The 15,904-nt window shown below is 40.6% G+C and overlaps 1 protein-coding gene across 1 annotated transcript; it reads right to left on the bottom strand.

The window, feature by feature from the left end:
- Positions 1-712: 712 nt before the first annotated feature.
- On the bottom strand, positions 713-14,387 carry LOC141060275 (uncharacterized). The gene is made up of 3 exons (XM_073556494.1): positions 14,372-14,387; positions 5,283-6,562; positions 713-1,698 (listed from the first exon to the last, which is right to left on the bottom strand). Exons 1-3 carry the CDS (start codon positions 14,385-14,387, stop codon positions 766-768), a joined length of 2,229 nt encoding a protein of 742 aa, XP_073412595.1. The 3' UTR covers positions 713-765.
- Positions 14,388-15,904: the final 1,517 nt, after the last annotated feature.

The raw sequence follows: 15,904 nt of genomic DNA, 5'->3' as shown, positions 1-15,904 counted from the left end.
TTTCCATATTCACACTAAATAATGGCACAGATCTCCCAAACATTATGATTGCACATATCCCTAGTCTTTATACCGATATTGCACTCATTCCCTGACAGACTGCAGCATGGCCATTAGTTAGAAGCTGCTAATGATCTTTGGAGCAGGTAAGTTTTCCCTGAGTGGTACATATTGGGCCGTCTGAAGACTGAGTTTAGTCTAGGACAATTTGTCTGCACTACTAATTAACAGCAGTTACATTACCAAACTAGGGCAGTCCCTATAGGAGAAAAACACAAGAATTATACTGTATTGTCACATACTATCTATTCCTGACACTGGAGTGGCTTATAAACTTACACAGTATATAGTTTCAGGGTTTTTTTGTCTAGTCTCGCTTGAATATAGTTCAATATTAAAGAGTCTCCTGATGAGTCGCCTTTGGTGAGGACGATGAAACCCTCAGAGATGAGAGGCTTGGAGAGTGAGTGTGTATACGTCACCTCACCCTATACACTGAACTGTGGGGTACATATTTTTTCTCTTAGTCACCTACTGAATAACTTTCAGGGGGTGAATTATGGGTGTAGTTTTACATTTGGAATTAATAAAGTTTAGTTTTATCCTTTTGTCAGCAAACATGAGGAATGACAAGAAACAACCCATTTAAGAAGATTCAGTTTTGGTTAAAACTATTCCAACATTATGAATATAAAAAGGCTTCTCCCCTATGTGACGTCTCTGATGTTTATTAACAATTGATTTCCAAGTAAAATATTTCCCACATTAAGAAAATGAAAAAGGCTTCTCCTCTATGTGACTGCTCTGATGTCTAACAAGAAGCACTTTCCGGTTAAAATATTTCCCACATTCTGAACATGAAAAAGGCTTCTCCCCTGTGTGAGTTCTCTGGTGTGTAACAAGAAGCACTTTCCGGATAAAACATTTCCCACATACTGAACACAAAAAAGGCTTCTCCCCTGTGTGAATTCTTTGGTGTTGCTCAAGATTCCCTTTATAGTTAAAACATTTCCCACATTCTGAACATGAAAAAGGCTTCTCCCCTGTGTGAGTTCTCTGGTGCTTAACCAAATGTGATTTCTGGTTAAAACATTTCCCACATTCTGAACATAAAAAAGGCTTCTCCTCTGTGTGATTTCCTTGGTGTTGCTCAAGATTCCCTTTATGGTTAAAACATTTCTCACAGTCTGAACATAAAAAAGGATTCTCCCCTGTGCGAGTTCTATGATGGTTCACAAAATATGATTTATGTGCAAAACGTTTCCCACATTCTGAACAAGAAAAAAGCTTGTTTCCTGTGTGAGTTCTTTGGTGTATAACAAGGTGCCCTTTATGGTTAAAACATTTCCCACATTCTGAACATGAAAAAGGCTTCTCCCCTGTGTGAGTTCTTTGGTGCCTAACAAAATGTGATTTCCATGTAAAACATTTCCCACATTCTGAACATGAAAATGACTTCTTTGCTTTAGGAGCAGTTTGTTTTTTAATGCCTGTTTTGTGACTTTGATTTTCCTTAGTAGTCAGTAATGAATCAGAAGATGGGACGTGTTTCATAGGATCAGATAAGAGATCTTTCCTGTGAATGGATGATGATATATCTGGAGTAACAGCAATCACTTCAGTTGTATCTTGTAGGATCTCAAGATCATCAGATTTGAAAATTGAAGATGTCAGCTGTCCCTCTGATCTCCTGGGACAGTCATCTGCTAAGATAAAAAACAATTATTATTTTCTAATAAAATATCCTTGAGTTTTATATTTTTGAACATTTCTACTTAGCTTGCCATTTTTACAGACAGTTTATGTAAAAAACTTTAATTATTTGCCAAGACAATGACAGTTCACAGTGTAATAGAAAACCTTGTTGGATGAGCCAGTAGTGTGAGGTGTTCAACTGTTTGTTCATTCTGCCTCCCAAATATCGAATAAAAAGAAACCAATCAATGTTATGTAGGTGAAAATAATACCAATTCTCATCTCACAAAAAACAAGTCCCCACTCAGGTCCATCATCTGTCAATGGTAAAACAGAGGTTCCCGCACTATTAGTGGCTCAAAGGCTGCTGAAAAGCAACAAGTTTTCTATAAACCAATCCAGCAAAATCTGCTCTCACTTCGGAGTCTTGCAGTGTGCGCAAACAACATTTAGGATCCCTGTATTTAGCAATATTATAGTGAGAAGAACCCACTTAATTTGCGGTGTGTGTCTCCTGGAGCCCAATCTGGGCACTATGTGCTGGGTAATAAAATGGCAAATGTGTAATTTTCACTCTCCAACATCCACTAAGTGTTCATTTCCGTAAAGTGGCTGTGGAGTCAAAATATTCCTCCTACACACGTGGTCAAAATTGTTGGTACCCCTCATTTAATTACAGAAAAACCCACAATGGTCACAGAAATAACTTGAATCTTACAAAAGTAATAATAAATCAAAAATCTATGAAAATGAACAAATGAAAGTCAGACATTGCTTTTCAGCCATGCTTCCACAGAATGAAAAAAATTAAACTCATGAAATAGGCCTGGACAGAAATGATGGTATCCTTAACTTAACCGCTTCATGACTGCCAACAGTAGAAAAACGTCAGCACTAGCAGGGCTTTGTGCAGAGCCGATATTTGTCTATGGTCGGCGGTTTCATAGAATCATAGAATGGTAGAGTTTGGAAGGGACCTCCTGGGCCATCTAGTTCAACCCCCTGCTCAAAGCAGGATTCGCTAAATCATCCCAGTCAGATGTCTGTCCAGCCTCTGTTTGAAGACTTCTATTGAAGGAGAACTCACCACCTCTCGTGGCAGCCTGTTCCACTCATTGATCACTCTAACCGTCTAATTAAAAAATACCAAAAATAATGTCACCCACAAGTGAATGTAAAAAAAGATGCAAGATAAATGGGTGATCCTCAGAGGATATTTGCAAGCACCCAAACGCATCACAAAAGGGATATAGAATGTAACTGATAAAACAGACAACAACCTATATAATGGATACAGCATGAATGAAAAGGTAGCACAATGCTATAGCCAATTGCACATGTATACACATGTATATTTTTTAAAGGCCAGACCACAGGTTCATAGCCTTTCATAAACGATACTTCAAAAAAGTAACGAGATTTCAAAAAAGGAACAATCTCACCGGTTTATGCAGACGGTCAGGAGTCACCAGGGATACTCTGTATACCAACAGGAAGGTAGCGATGGGAAGACAATACCCTGTCAATTCCCTTACATGCTAACCATTAACTGATCCCCAGGCTCCTGCCCTTACAAGGGCAGTCCACAGCTAGCCCTATATTGCACATGCCCTGCACTTTCCCTATAAGGAGCGTCCCAACGCGTTTCATCCAAGTAACTCTTCAGGGGACTAACTTATTTAAAGTGCCATAGTGCTATAGCTAAGAGAAATACATCCTCCCGCTCTCTATGCTATCTGCTGTCTGAAGAGAGTGGAAGGAAGAGGGCATGTATATATATATATATAAATATATATATATATATATATATACAGTATATCTCATTGTGTTAATGCACACATATTGCCACAATTAGATAATTAACACATATATGTTTGATCATACCTCGCATACCAGTCATCCCCCATTGCAAGATTTAAAACTCCCAGGGCGCGCGCCATAACCAGCGCTAAAGACACCCCACAATGACATCACTGGAAAGGAAAAACCCATGTCCAATGGGCGGATGAAGCCCCATTTCCGGTGCAATCGCAAAATGGTGGATGCCCCACTTCCGGTAACAAACCACATACACAAATGGCGTATTTCAAATTATCCATACACACTCATGTTTTGCGTGTCAGACATACCACATAAGACGACTCAGATAAGGAGCGCGCGTCATAATTCGCGCTAGACACCGCCTCAGTAGATTTCCCAGAACCGATGCCGCCCCACTTCCGGTGAGAGCAAGATGGTGGCCTGCACACAGAGAGGAGGTAACAATAAGTGTAGGAACATGACAGTCCATTGAGTCCATACAAGGTACAAGGCCAGTTGATCCAAAGATCACAATCTGGCTTCTGCAAATGTATCCATGGTTCAGTGATGGTCAATGGAGCAGAACTGTATTCTTCCAACCAAGGCTGAAAACCCCTAGGTTGTTTTCTATAGAATGATAGATCCGTGTCCCTCGTGATGATGTTGTGGCTGCAGCCCTGTCTCTTGTCCTTTGGATCTATAGATGTCTTGGCAGAATCTCTCTGACTGTTTCTCTCAGTCTCTTTATACAGAGGCATGTAACCTATTTTTAGACTTAACAAGTGTCCCTCATTCAGTATTTACATAAAGTGTAAGAATGGAGAGGAGATTATTATAGCATTACTTGATTATTTAAATTATTTGCATAGTTTTTCCCTCTCTGCTTTAGAAGTCAACAAACTGGCGCCATAACACAATGTATAATTAGCATATCAGCAATCATCACTAGTGATCAAGGATAAGCGCACAATAAAAGTCAATATTACCGGCTTACACAAGCAAAAGTGTTTTCTTGACCAACTAGAAATCAACACTTAAATTTGAAAGCCAACATACAGATAACATTCTATTATTCTTCGTTGCTAAAAAATAGTCGTCTGGTTAATTAAGATACAATGCTGTATGTCTTCACAATGCCAAAAGTAAAAAAAGAAATGTTTTTAAAAATATAAAAAAAAATAAAAGTTCAAATCACCCGCCTTTCGCCCCTTTCAAAATAAAACAATAAAAAATCAAACATACACATATTTGTTACAGCGGCGTTCAGAATTGCCCAATCTATCAATATAAAAAAAATTAACCCGATCGCTAAATGGCGTAACGAGAAAAAAGGTCAAAACGCCAGAATTACTTTTTTTTGGTCGCCACAACATTGCATTGAAATGCAATAAAGGATGACCAAAAGATTGTATCTGCACCAAATCCTAATGAGTCATCTTTGGTGAGGACGATGAAACCCGTAGAAATGAGAGGCTTGGAGAGTGAGTGTGTATACGTCACCTCACCCTATATACTGAGATGTGGGGTACATGTTTTTTCTATTAGTGACTTTCCAACTAACCTTCAGGGGGTGAATTATGGGTATAGTTTAACATTTGCAATTAATAAGGTTTAGCTTTTTCCTTTCATCAGCAAACATGAGGAATAACAAGAGACAACCCATTTAAGAAGGTGCAATTTTGGTTAAAATTATTCCAACATTATGAACATATAAAAGTATACTCCGCTATGTGACATCTCTGATGTTTATTAACAGTTGATTTCCAAGTAAAATATTTCCCACATTAAGAAAATGAAAATGGCTTCTCCTCTGTGTGACTGCTCTGATGGCGATCAAGAAGCGCTTTCTGGTTAAAATATTTCCCACATTCTGAACTGGAAGAAGGCTTCTCCCCTGTATGAGTTCTCTGGTGCTTAACACAATCTGATTTAGTGTTAAAACATTTCCCACATTCTGAACAAGAAAAGGGTTTCTCTCCTGTGTGCATTCTCTGGTGCATAACACAATCTGATTTATTCCTAAAACATTTCCCACATTCTGAACATGAGAAAGGCTTCTCCCCTGTGTGAGTCCTCTTGTGGGAAAGAAAATGTGATTTCCGTCCAAAACATTTCCCACACTCTAAACATGAAAAAGGCTTCTCCCCTGTGTGGATTCTCCGGTGCTTAACACAATCTGATTTAGTGTTAAAACGTTTCCCACATTCTGAACAGGAAAATGGCTTCTCCCCTGTGTGGATTCTCTGGTGATTAACACAATCGGATTTATTGTTAAAACATTTCCCACATTCTGAACAAGTAAAAGGCTTCTCCCCTGTGTGAGCTCTCTGGTGTCTAACAAAATGTGATTTATGTTCAAAACATTTCCCACATTCTGAACAGGAAAAGGAAAAGGGCTTCTCCCCTGTGTGAGTTCTCTGGTGTCTATCAAGAACCGATTTCTGATTAAAACATTTCCCACATTCTGAACAGGAAAAAGGCTTCTCCCCTGTGTGATTTCTCTGGTGGATAACAAACTTTGATTTTTGTGCAAAATATTTCCCACATTCTGAACAGTAAAAAGGCTTCTCCCCTGTGTGAATTCTCTGGTGGGTAACAAAACTTGATTTATGTGCAAAATATTTCCCACATTCTGAACAGGAAAAAGGCTTCTCCCCTGTGTGAATTCTCTGGTGGGTAACAAAACTTGATTTATGTGCAAAATTTTTCCCACATTCTGAACAGTAAAAAGGTTTTGCTCCTGTGTGAATTCTCTGGTGAGTAATAAAATGTGATTTCCATGTAAAACATTTCCCACATTCTGAACATGAAAATGACTTCTTTGCTTTAGGAGCAGTTTGTTTTTTATTGCCTCTTTTGCGACTTTGATTTTCCTTAGTAGTCAGTAATAAATCAGAAGATGGGACCTGTTTCATAGGATCAGATGACAGATCTTTGCTGTGAATGGATGATGATATATCTGGAGTAATGGCATTCACTTCAGTTGTATCTTGTAGGATCTCAAAATCATCAGATTTAAAAATTGAAGATGTCAGCTGTCCCTCTGATCTCCTGGGACAGTCATCTGCTAAGATAAAAAAAAAAAAAAATTTAATAAAATATTGAGTTTTATATTTTTGAACATTTCTACTTAAACTGTCCATAAAAATGGCAAGCTATGTAAAAGCTTTAAATATTTACCAAGACAATGACAGTTCACAGTCTAATAGAAAACCTTGTTGGATGAACCAGTAGTGTGCGGTGTTCAATTGTTTGTTCATTCTGCCTCCCAAATATCGAATAAAAAGAAACCAATCAATGTTATGTAGGCGAAAATAATACCAATTCTCATCTCACAAAAACAAGTCCCCACTCAGGTCCATCATCTGTCAATGGAAAAACAGAGGTTCCCACACTATTAGTGGCTCAAAGGCTGTTGAAAAGCAGCAGAGTTTCTATAAACTAATCCAGCAAAATCCGCTCTCACTTCGGAGTCTTGCAGTGTGCGCAAACAACATTTAGGATCCCTGTATTTAGCAATACTATAGTGAGAAGAACCCACTTAATTTGTGGTGTGTGTCTTGCTGGGTAATAAAATGGCAAATGTGTAATTTTCACTCTCCAACATCCGCTAAGTGTTAATTTCCGGAAAGTGGCGGTGGAGTCAAAATATTCACTCCTCCTACACACGTGGTCAAAATTGCTGGTACCCCTCATTTAATTACAGAAAAACCCACAATGGTCACAGAAATAACTTGAATCTTACAAAAGTAATAATAAATTAAAAATCTATGAAAATCATAGAATCATAGAATCTTAGAGTTGGAAGGGACCTCCTGGGCCATCTGGTCCAACCCCCTGCTCAAAGCAGGATTCGCTAAATCATCCCAGTCAGATGTCTGTCCAGCCTCTGTTTGAAGACTTCCATTGAAGGAGAACTCACCACTTCTCGTGGCAGCCTGTTCCACTCATTGATCACTCTAACTGTCAAAAAGTTTTTTCTAATATCTAATCTTTGTCTCCTCCCATTCAGTTTCATCCCATTGCTTCTAGTCTTTCCTTGTGCAAATGAGAATAAAGTTGATCCTTCTACAATGTGACAGCCCTTTAGATATTTGTAGACAGCTATTAAGTCTCCTCTCAGTCTTCTCTTTTGCAAACTAAACATTCCCAAATCCTGCAACCTTTCCTCATAAGACAGGGTTTGCAGACCGGTCACCATTTTGGTCGCTCTTTTCTGAACTTGCTCCAGTTTGTTGATGTCTTTTTTAAAATGTGGTGCCCAAAACTGGACATAATATTCCAGATGAGGTCTGACCAAAGAGGAGTAGAGGGAAATAATGACTTCACGTGATCTAGACTGTATGCTTCTGTTAATACATCCTAGAATTGCATTTGCCTTTTTTGCTGCTGCATCACACTGTTGACTCATATTCAGTCTGTGATCTATTAGTATACCCAAGTCTTTTTCACATGTGCTGTCACTTAGCCCTATTCCTCCTATTCTATATATGCTTTTTTCATTTTTATTGCCCAGATGTAGTACTTTGCATTTCTCCCTGTTAAAAACCATTCTGTTAGTTGCTGCCCACTTCTCCAGTTTATTTAAATCTTTTTGAATCCTCTCTCTCTCTTCTCTAGTATTAGCTATCCCTCCTAGCTTTGTGTCATCAGCAAATTTAATCAGTTTACCCTCAATTCCTTCATCTAAATCGTTGATAAAGATATTGAACAATACAGGGCCCAGGACAGAGCCCTGTGGTACCCCACTTGAGACATTCTTCCAACTGGATGTGCAGCCATTTACGACCACTCTTTGGGTCCGATCACTAAGCCAGTTATGAATCCACCTAATAGTTGCCTTGTCCATTCCATACTTAGTCATTTTTTCAATAAGGATTGTATGAGAGACTTTGTCCAATGCTTTGCTGAAGTCTAGATATACTATATCTACAGCATTTCCTTGATCCACCCAATCAGTGATACCGTCATAGAAGGAAATTAAGTTAGTCTGACATGACTTATTAGTTACAAACCCATGCTGACTCTGTTTAATCATTTCATTCTTATCCAGGTACTGACATACATGTTGTTTAATAATTTGTTCAAAGATCTTTCCTGGTATAGAAGTCAGACTCACCGGCCTATAGTTGCCTGGGTCCACCTTCTTCCCCTTTTTGAAGATAGAAACAACATTTGCTCTTCTCCAGTCTTCTGGCACTTCTCCTGTTCTCCAATAATTTTCAAAGATTATGGAGAGGGGTTCAAAAATTTCTTCTGCTATCTCCTTCAGTACTCTGGGGTGTAATTCATCTGGACCTGGAGATTTGAATTCATTTAGGTTAGCTAAGTGTTTCCTCACTATCTTTCAGTTTATAGATATCCTGGATTCTTCTATTCCCTTAATAGGACAGTGAATAACAGTTGATGTTACATTTCCTTTCTGAGAGAAAACAGATGCAAAATAGGAATTTAAAAGATCAGCCTTCTCAACATCCTGTCTTACCATTTCATAATTTTCATCCTGTAAAAATCCTATAGCATCTTTGACTTTTCTTTTACTTTTGACATATCCCCAAAATCCTTTATTATTGCTTTTGACATCTCTTGCAAGCCTCAATTCATTTTCAGCTTTAGCTAATCTGATTTGTGCCCTGCAGGTTCTGCAGACAGCATTATATTCTTCTTTAGATATGCCTCCCTCTTTCCATTTTATAAACATTTTTTTCTTCCTTTTTAGCATGTGCTTAAGTTCTGTGTTCATCCATCCTGGTTTCCTTAAATGCTTCCTATTCTTCCCTCTTTTCGGAATTGTTAACAACCGTGCTTTGAGAATTTCATTTTTCAAGATTTCCCATCCTTCCTGGACATTTTTGTCTTTAAGGATATCCAGCCATTGGATCCCTCCAATTCTCTTTCTGAATCCCTTAAAATCTGCCTTTCTGAAATCTAACCTTGACGTCTGAGTCTTCACAGGTCTTCCGCCTCTAGTTATCCAAAATTCTAAAATAGCATGGTCGCTACCTCCTAGGGTCCCAGCCACTTTTACCTCCTCAACCATTTCCTCCCTGTTTATAAGGATTAGATCCAAGGTAGCAGTTCCCCTTGTTTTCTCCCCTACCTTTTGGAAGATAAAGTTGTCAGCAAGAGAGGATAAGAATTTCCTTGACCTGTTAGTTTTGCCTGAGAGAGATTCCCAACAAATGTCTGGATAGTTGAAATCTCCCATGACAACTATGTCATATTTTTTGGAGAACTTGGCCATTTGATGCATGAAGAGTTCATCCATATCTTCAGCTTGCACAGGCGGCCTGTAGTAAATGCCTACAATGGTGTCCTTTCCATTGTTCTGTCCATGTATTCTTACCCAAACAGTTTCCACAGAACTCCCAGTCTCTGAAGCTTCAATCTCTGTGCAGATATACGTGTTTCTAACATACAATGCGACACCCCCTCCTCGTTTATCAAGTCTGTTTCTTGCAAATAAGTTGTATCCTTCTAGTCTTGTATTCCAATCATGTGTATTGTCCCACCAAGTTTCAGTGATTCCAATGACATCATATTTCTTTTCCTGTGTTAGTAGTTCCAATTCTCCTTGTTTGTTGCCCATGCTTTGTGCATTAGTATAGAAACATTTTAGTTTGTGATTGGTTTCTCTTTCTCCAATATTTTTATTAATTAGATTCTTTCGTCTTTGTTCTTCCTTTCCACTTCTAATAGCAGAGTTCTCAATAGCATTTGTCAGGTGTATGGCTTTTTCTGGTCTTTTGCTTCCCTTCCCATGTTGTTCTAGTTTAAAGCTCTCCTTACAAGTGTAGCAAGGCGACTTCCAAATACCTGCTTTCCAGTCTTCGTAAGGTGCACCCCATCTCTAGCAAGTAGTCCATCGTATAAGTAGTTCACTCCGTGATCCAGAAATCCAAATTGTTGCTGACGGCACCATCGACGTAGCCAGTTGTTCACCTGCAGAATCTTATTCCACCTCCTTGTTCCATGGCCATCCACTGGGAGGATGGAAGAGAAGACCACCTGCGCTCCCAGTTCTTTCACTTTCTTGCCTAAGTCTTCAAAGTCTCTGCAGATGGTTTCCAGGTCGTTTCTTGCGGTGTCATTTGTCCCCACATGTAGTAGCAGGAATGGGTAGTCATCTGTAGGTCTGAAGAGTCCGGATATCCTGTCAGACACATCTTTAATTTTTGCACCTGGAAGACAGCACATTTCTCTTGAAGTTATATCCGGTCTGCAGATAGCGGCCTCTGTTCCTCTCAACAGGGAATCCCCCATGACCACCACTCTCCGTTTCTTCTTCACAACATTTTTCTTTCTCCATCCAGGAGGACTCTGAAGGCGTACAAGGTTGCTGTTTGTTGGCAGAGTCTTATCCTGATGTATTTCTTCATCGTTTTCCTGCGTGAGAGCCTGGTACTGGTTCCTGAGCAGTATGGGTGCTGACTGCCTCCCGATCCTCCTGCTTCTCCGGGTCACATGTCTCCATTCCTCTGTTTATTCAGGTGCACTTCGAATTTCTTCTCTTTCTGTAACATGAAGAGATAATTCTGCTCTGTCTAAGAACTCTTCGCCTTCCTTAATGATCTTCAACGTAGCTAACCTCTCTTCGAGATTTTGCAACTTTTCCTCCAACAGGGACACAAGCTTGCATTTGTGGCATGTGAAGTTTGGCTTTTCCACTGGTAAATCTGTGAACATGTAGCAAGAAATGCAGCTCACCAAATGGCTCCTGGCCTCTTCCATATTGAGATTTCTTAAAAACGATGAAAGATGAGCCAAAATTCGGCGCGCGGTTTTTCCGATTTCCTCTTTTCAGCTGCAACGGCCAAAACCCAGTGATCGTTGAGTTTGCGGAGACTCTTCACTTATCCCAGAAGGCACTGGGAATATGCAAATGGTCTCCTCAAGACTCTTCCCCTGGTTTTCCGATTTCCTTTTTTCAGCTGCAACGGCCAAAACCCAGTGATCGTTGAGTTTGCGGAGACTCTTCACTTATCCCAGAAGGCACTGGGAATATGCAAATGGTCTCCTCAAGACTCTTCCCCTGGTTTTCCGATTTCCTCTTTTCAGCTGCAACGGCCAAAACCCAGTGATCGTTGAGTTTGCGGAGACTCTTCACTTATCCCAGAAGGCACTGGGAATATGCAAATGGTCTCCTCAAGACTCTTCCCCTGGTTTCAATGAACAAATGAAAGTCAGACATTGCTTTTCAGCCATGCTGCCACAGAATGAAAAAAATTAAACTCATGAAATAGGCCTGGACAGAAATGATGGTACCCTTAACTTAACCGCTTCATGACTGCCAACGGTAGAAAAACGTCCGCACTAGCAGGGCTTTGTGCAGAGCCGACATTTGTCTATGGTCGGAGGTTTCATAGAATCATAGAATCGTAGAGTTGGAAGGGACCTCCTGGGCCATCTAGTTCAACCCCCTGCTCAAAGCAGGATTCGCTAAATCATCCCAGTCAGATGTCTGTCCAGCCTCTGTTTGAAGACTTCTATTGAAGGAGAACTCACCACCTCTCGTGGCAGCCTGTTCCACTCATTGATCACTCTAACCGTCTAATTAAAAAATACCAAAAATAATGTCACCCACAAGTGAATGTAAAAAAAGATGCAAGATAAATGGGTGATCCTCAGAGGATATTTGCAAGCACCCAAACGCATCACAAAAGGGATATAGAATGTAACTGATAAAACAGACAACAACCTATATAATGGATACAGCATGAATGAAAAGGTAGCACAATGCTATAGCCAATTGCACATGTATACACATGTATATTTTTTAAAGGCCAGACCACAGGTTCATAGCCTTTCATAAACGAGATTTCAAAAAAAGGAACGAGATTTCAAAAAAGGAACAATCTCACCGGTTTATGCAGACGGTCAGGAGTCACCAGGGATACTCTGTATACCAACAGGAAGGTAGCGATGGGAAGACAATACCCTGTCAATTCCCTTACATGCTAACCATTAACTGATCCCCAGGCTCCTGCCCTTACAAGGGCAGTCCACAGCTAGCCCTATATTGCACATGCCCTGCACTTTCCCTATAAGGAGCGTCCCAACGCGTTTCATCCAAGTAACTCTTCAGGGGACTAACTTGTTTAAAGTGCCATAGTGCTATAGCTAAGAGAAATACATCCTCCCGCTCTCTATGCTATCTGCTGTCTGCAGAGAGTGGAAGGAAGAGGGCATATATATATATATATACAGTGCCTACAAGTAGTATTCAACCCCCTGCAGATTTAGCAGGTTTACACATTCGGAATTAACTTGGCATTGTGACATTTGGACTGTAGATCAGCCTGGAAGTGTGAAATGCACTGCAGCAAAAAAGAATGTTATTTCTTTGTTTAATTTTTTTTTACATTGTGAAAAGTTTATTCAGAGGGTCATTTATTATTCAACCCCTCAAACCACCAGAATTCTGTTTGGTTCCCCTAAAGTATTAAGAAGTATTTCAGGCACAAAGAACAATGAGCTTCACATGTTTGGATTAATTAGCTCTTTTTCCAGCCTTTTCTGACTATTTAAGACCCTCCCCAAACTTGTGAACAGCACTCATACATGGTCAACATGGGAAAGACAAAGGAGCATTCCAAGGCCATCAGAGACAAGATCGTGGAGGGTCACAAGGCTGGCAAGGGGTACAAAACCCTTTCCAAGGAGTTGGGCCTACCTGTCTCCACTGTTGGGAGCATCATCCGGAAGTGGAAGGCTTATGGAACTACTGTTAGCCTTCCACGGCCTGGACAGCCTTTGAAAGTTTCCTCCCGTGCCAAGGCCAGGCTTGTCCGAAGAGTCAAGGATAACCCAAGGACAACAAGGAAGGAGCTCCGGGAAGATCTCATGGCAGTGGGGACATTGGTTTCAGTCAATACCATAAGTAACGTACTCCACCGCAATGGTCTCCGTTCCAGACGAGCCCGTAAAGTACCTTTACTTTCAAAGCGTCATGTCAAGGCTCGTCTACAGTTTGCTCATGATCACTTGGAGGACTCTGAGACAGACTGGTTCAAGGTTCTCTGGTCTGATGAGACCAAGATCGAGATCTTTGATGCCAACCACACACGTGACGTTTGGAGACTGGATGGCACTGCATACGACCCCAAGAATACCATCCCTACAGTCAAGCATGGTGGTGGCAGCATCATGCTGTGGGGCTGTTTCTCAGCCAAGGGGCCTGGCCATCTGGTCCGCATCCATGGGAAGATGGATAGCACGGCCTACCTGGAGATTTTGGCCAAGAACCTCCGCTCCTCCATCAAGGATCTTAAGATGGGTCGTCATTTCATCTTCCAACAAGACAACGACCCAAAGCACACAGCCAAGAAAACCAAGGCCTAGTTCAAGAGGGAAAAAATCAAGGTGTTGGAGTGGCCTAGTCAGTCTCCTGACCTTAACCCAATTGAAAACTTGTGGAAGGAGCTCAAGATTAAAGTCCACATGAGACACCCAAAGAACCTAGATAACTTGAAGATCTGCATGGAGGAGTGGGCCAAGATAACTCCAGAGACCTGTGCCGGCCTGATAAGGTCTTATAAAAGACGATTATTAGCTGTAATTGCAAACAAGGGTTATTCCACAAAATATTAAACCTAGGGGTTGAATAATAATTGACCCACACTTTTATGTTTAAAATTTATTAAAATTTAACTGAGCAACATAACTTTTTGGTTTGTAAGATTTATGCATCTGTTAATAAATCCTGCTCTTGTGTGAAGTTTGAAGGCTCTAACCTATTTGCATCTTATCAAACCTGCTAAATCTGCAGGGGGTTGAATACTACTTGTAGGCACTGTATATATACAGTATATCTCATTGTGTTAATGCACACATATTGCCACAATTAGATAATTAACACATATATGTTTGATCATACCTCGCATACCAGTCATCCCCCATTGCAAGATTTAAAACTCCCAGGGCGCGCGCCATAACCAGCGCTAAAGACGCCCCACAATGACATCACTGGAAAGGAAAAACCCATGTCCAATGGGCGGATGAAGCCCCATTTCCGGTGCAATCGCAAAATGGTGGATGCCCCACTTCCGGTAACAAACCACATACACAAATGGCGTATTTCAAATTATCCATACACACTCATGTTTTGCGTGTCAGACATACCACATAAGACGACTCAGATAAGGAGCGCGCGTCATAATTCGCGCTAGACACCGCCTCAGTAGATTTCCCAGAACCGATGCCGCCCCACTTCCGGTGAGAGGAAGATGGTGGATGCCCCACTTCCGGTGGTGTCCATCAAACAAACAGCGCCACACTTCCGGTTAGCAGGGAAACTATCCTGCCACACTTCCGGTGTCATCCATCAAAACAAACGGCGCCACACATCCGGTTAGCAGGGAACATATCCTGCCACACTCCTAAGAGTGCGGCGCCGCCCCCAGCGTCGCCAATACAGAAAAAGCCAATCATATATGAGAGCACCGGAGAGGCACAATAATTCAAACCATATATTCATATAAGCACGCAATATTATAGCATATCCAAATATCAAAAAAAGGAGCAAATGGCGCCCAATTAAGTGCCAGTATAAGATAATGCGCAAAACAACAAAATAAGCGGCAACATGAAATGCATATATAGGCATATAATATAAATGTATACACATATGCCAATCCCCAATAATGGGTGACAGAAAAGTGATTCAGGCTTAAAGAAAAATCCAAACTATAGATCAAAAAAATTGGAAAAAAGGCAAAAGAAGGGATTCAAATAAAACAATTAAAATTGATCTGTTCATTGAGGCCTTTAGGTGTTACAGTATCCAAGTAGAATATCCACTTAGCCTCACGCTGCAACAGCAATTGATCCCAATTGCCGCCTCTTTGTGGTTTAGAGACCCTATCAATGGCAGTAAAAGAAAGGTATGAAATCTGCCCCTCATGCATACCATGAATATGCCTTGAGATTGGAGTGTCCCTCTTATGTGTTATGTCTCCCACATGTTCGCCAATTCCCCTCTTAAATTCTCGAATCGTTTTTCCCACGTACTCCAATCCGCGCTTACAAGTGACTTTATAAATAACACCTTTAGTACTGCAATTCATGAAATGTCTAATAACATAATTTTTCCCGGTCACATTGCTTACAAAAGTCTTACTCACACCAATATGCGAACATGCTATAATAATAAATAATAATCTTTATTTTTATATAGCGCTAACATATTCCGCAGCGCTTTACATTTTGCACACATTATCATCACTGTCCCTGATGAGGCTCACAATCTAAATTCCCTATCAGTATGTCTTTGGAGTGTGGGAGGAAACCGGAGTGCCCGGAGGAAACCCACGCAAACACGGGGAGAACATACAAACTCCTTGCAGATGTTGTCCTTGGTGGGATTCGAACCCAGGACTCCAGCGCTGCAAGGCTGCAGCGCTAACCACTG

The sequence above is a fragment of the Dendrobates tinctorius genome, unplaced genomic scaffold (genome assembly GCF_039654945.1).
Source record: "Dendrobates tinctorius isolate UK_male_01 unplaced genomic scaffold, ASM3965494v1 ptg000233l, whole genome shotgun sequence".
Classification (NCBI taxonomy): Eukaryota; Metazoa; Chordata; class Amphibia; order Anura; family Dendrobatidae; genus Dendrobates; species Dendrobates tinctorius.
This window is presented reverse-complemented; position numbering and strand designations above follow the sequence as displayed.

What these genes read in the sequence shown, in the direction of transcription:
- LOC141060275 (XM_073556494.1), bottom strand. An exon ending in AGAAGCCATTTTCATTTTCT is followed by an intron (nt 1,699 to 5,282) that starts TAATGTGGGAAA and finishes TTAGCAGATGAC; the next exon opens with TGTCCCAGGAGATCAGAGGG.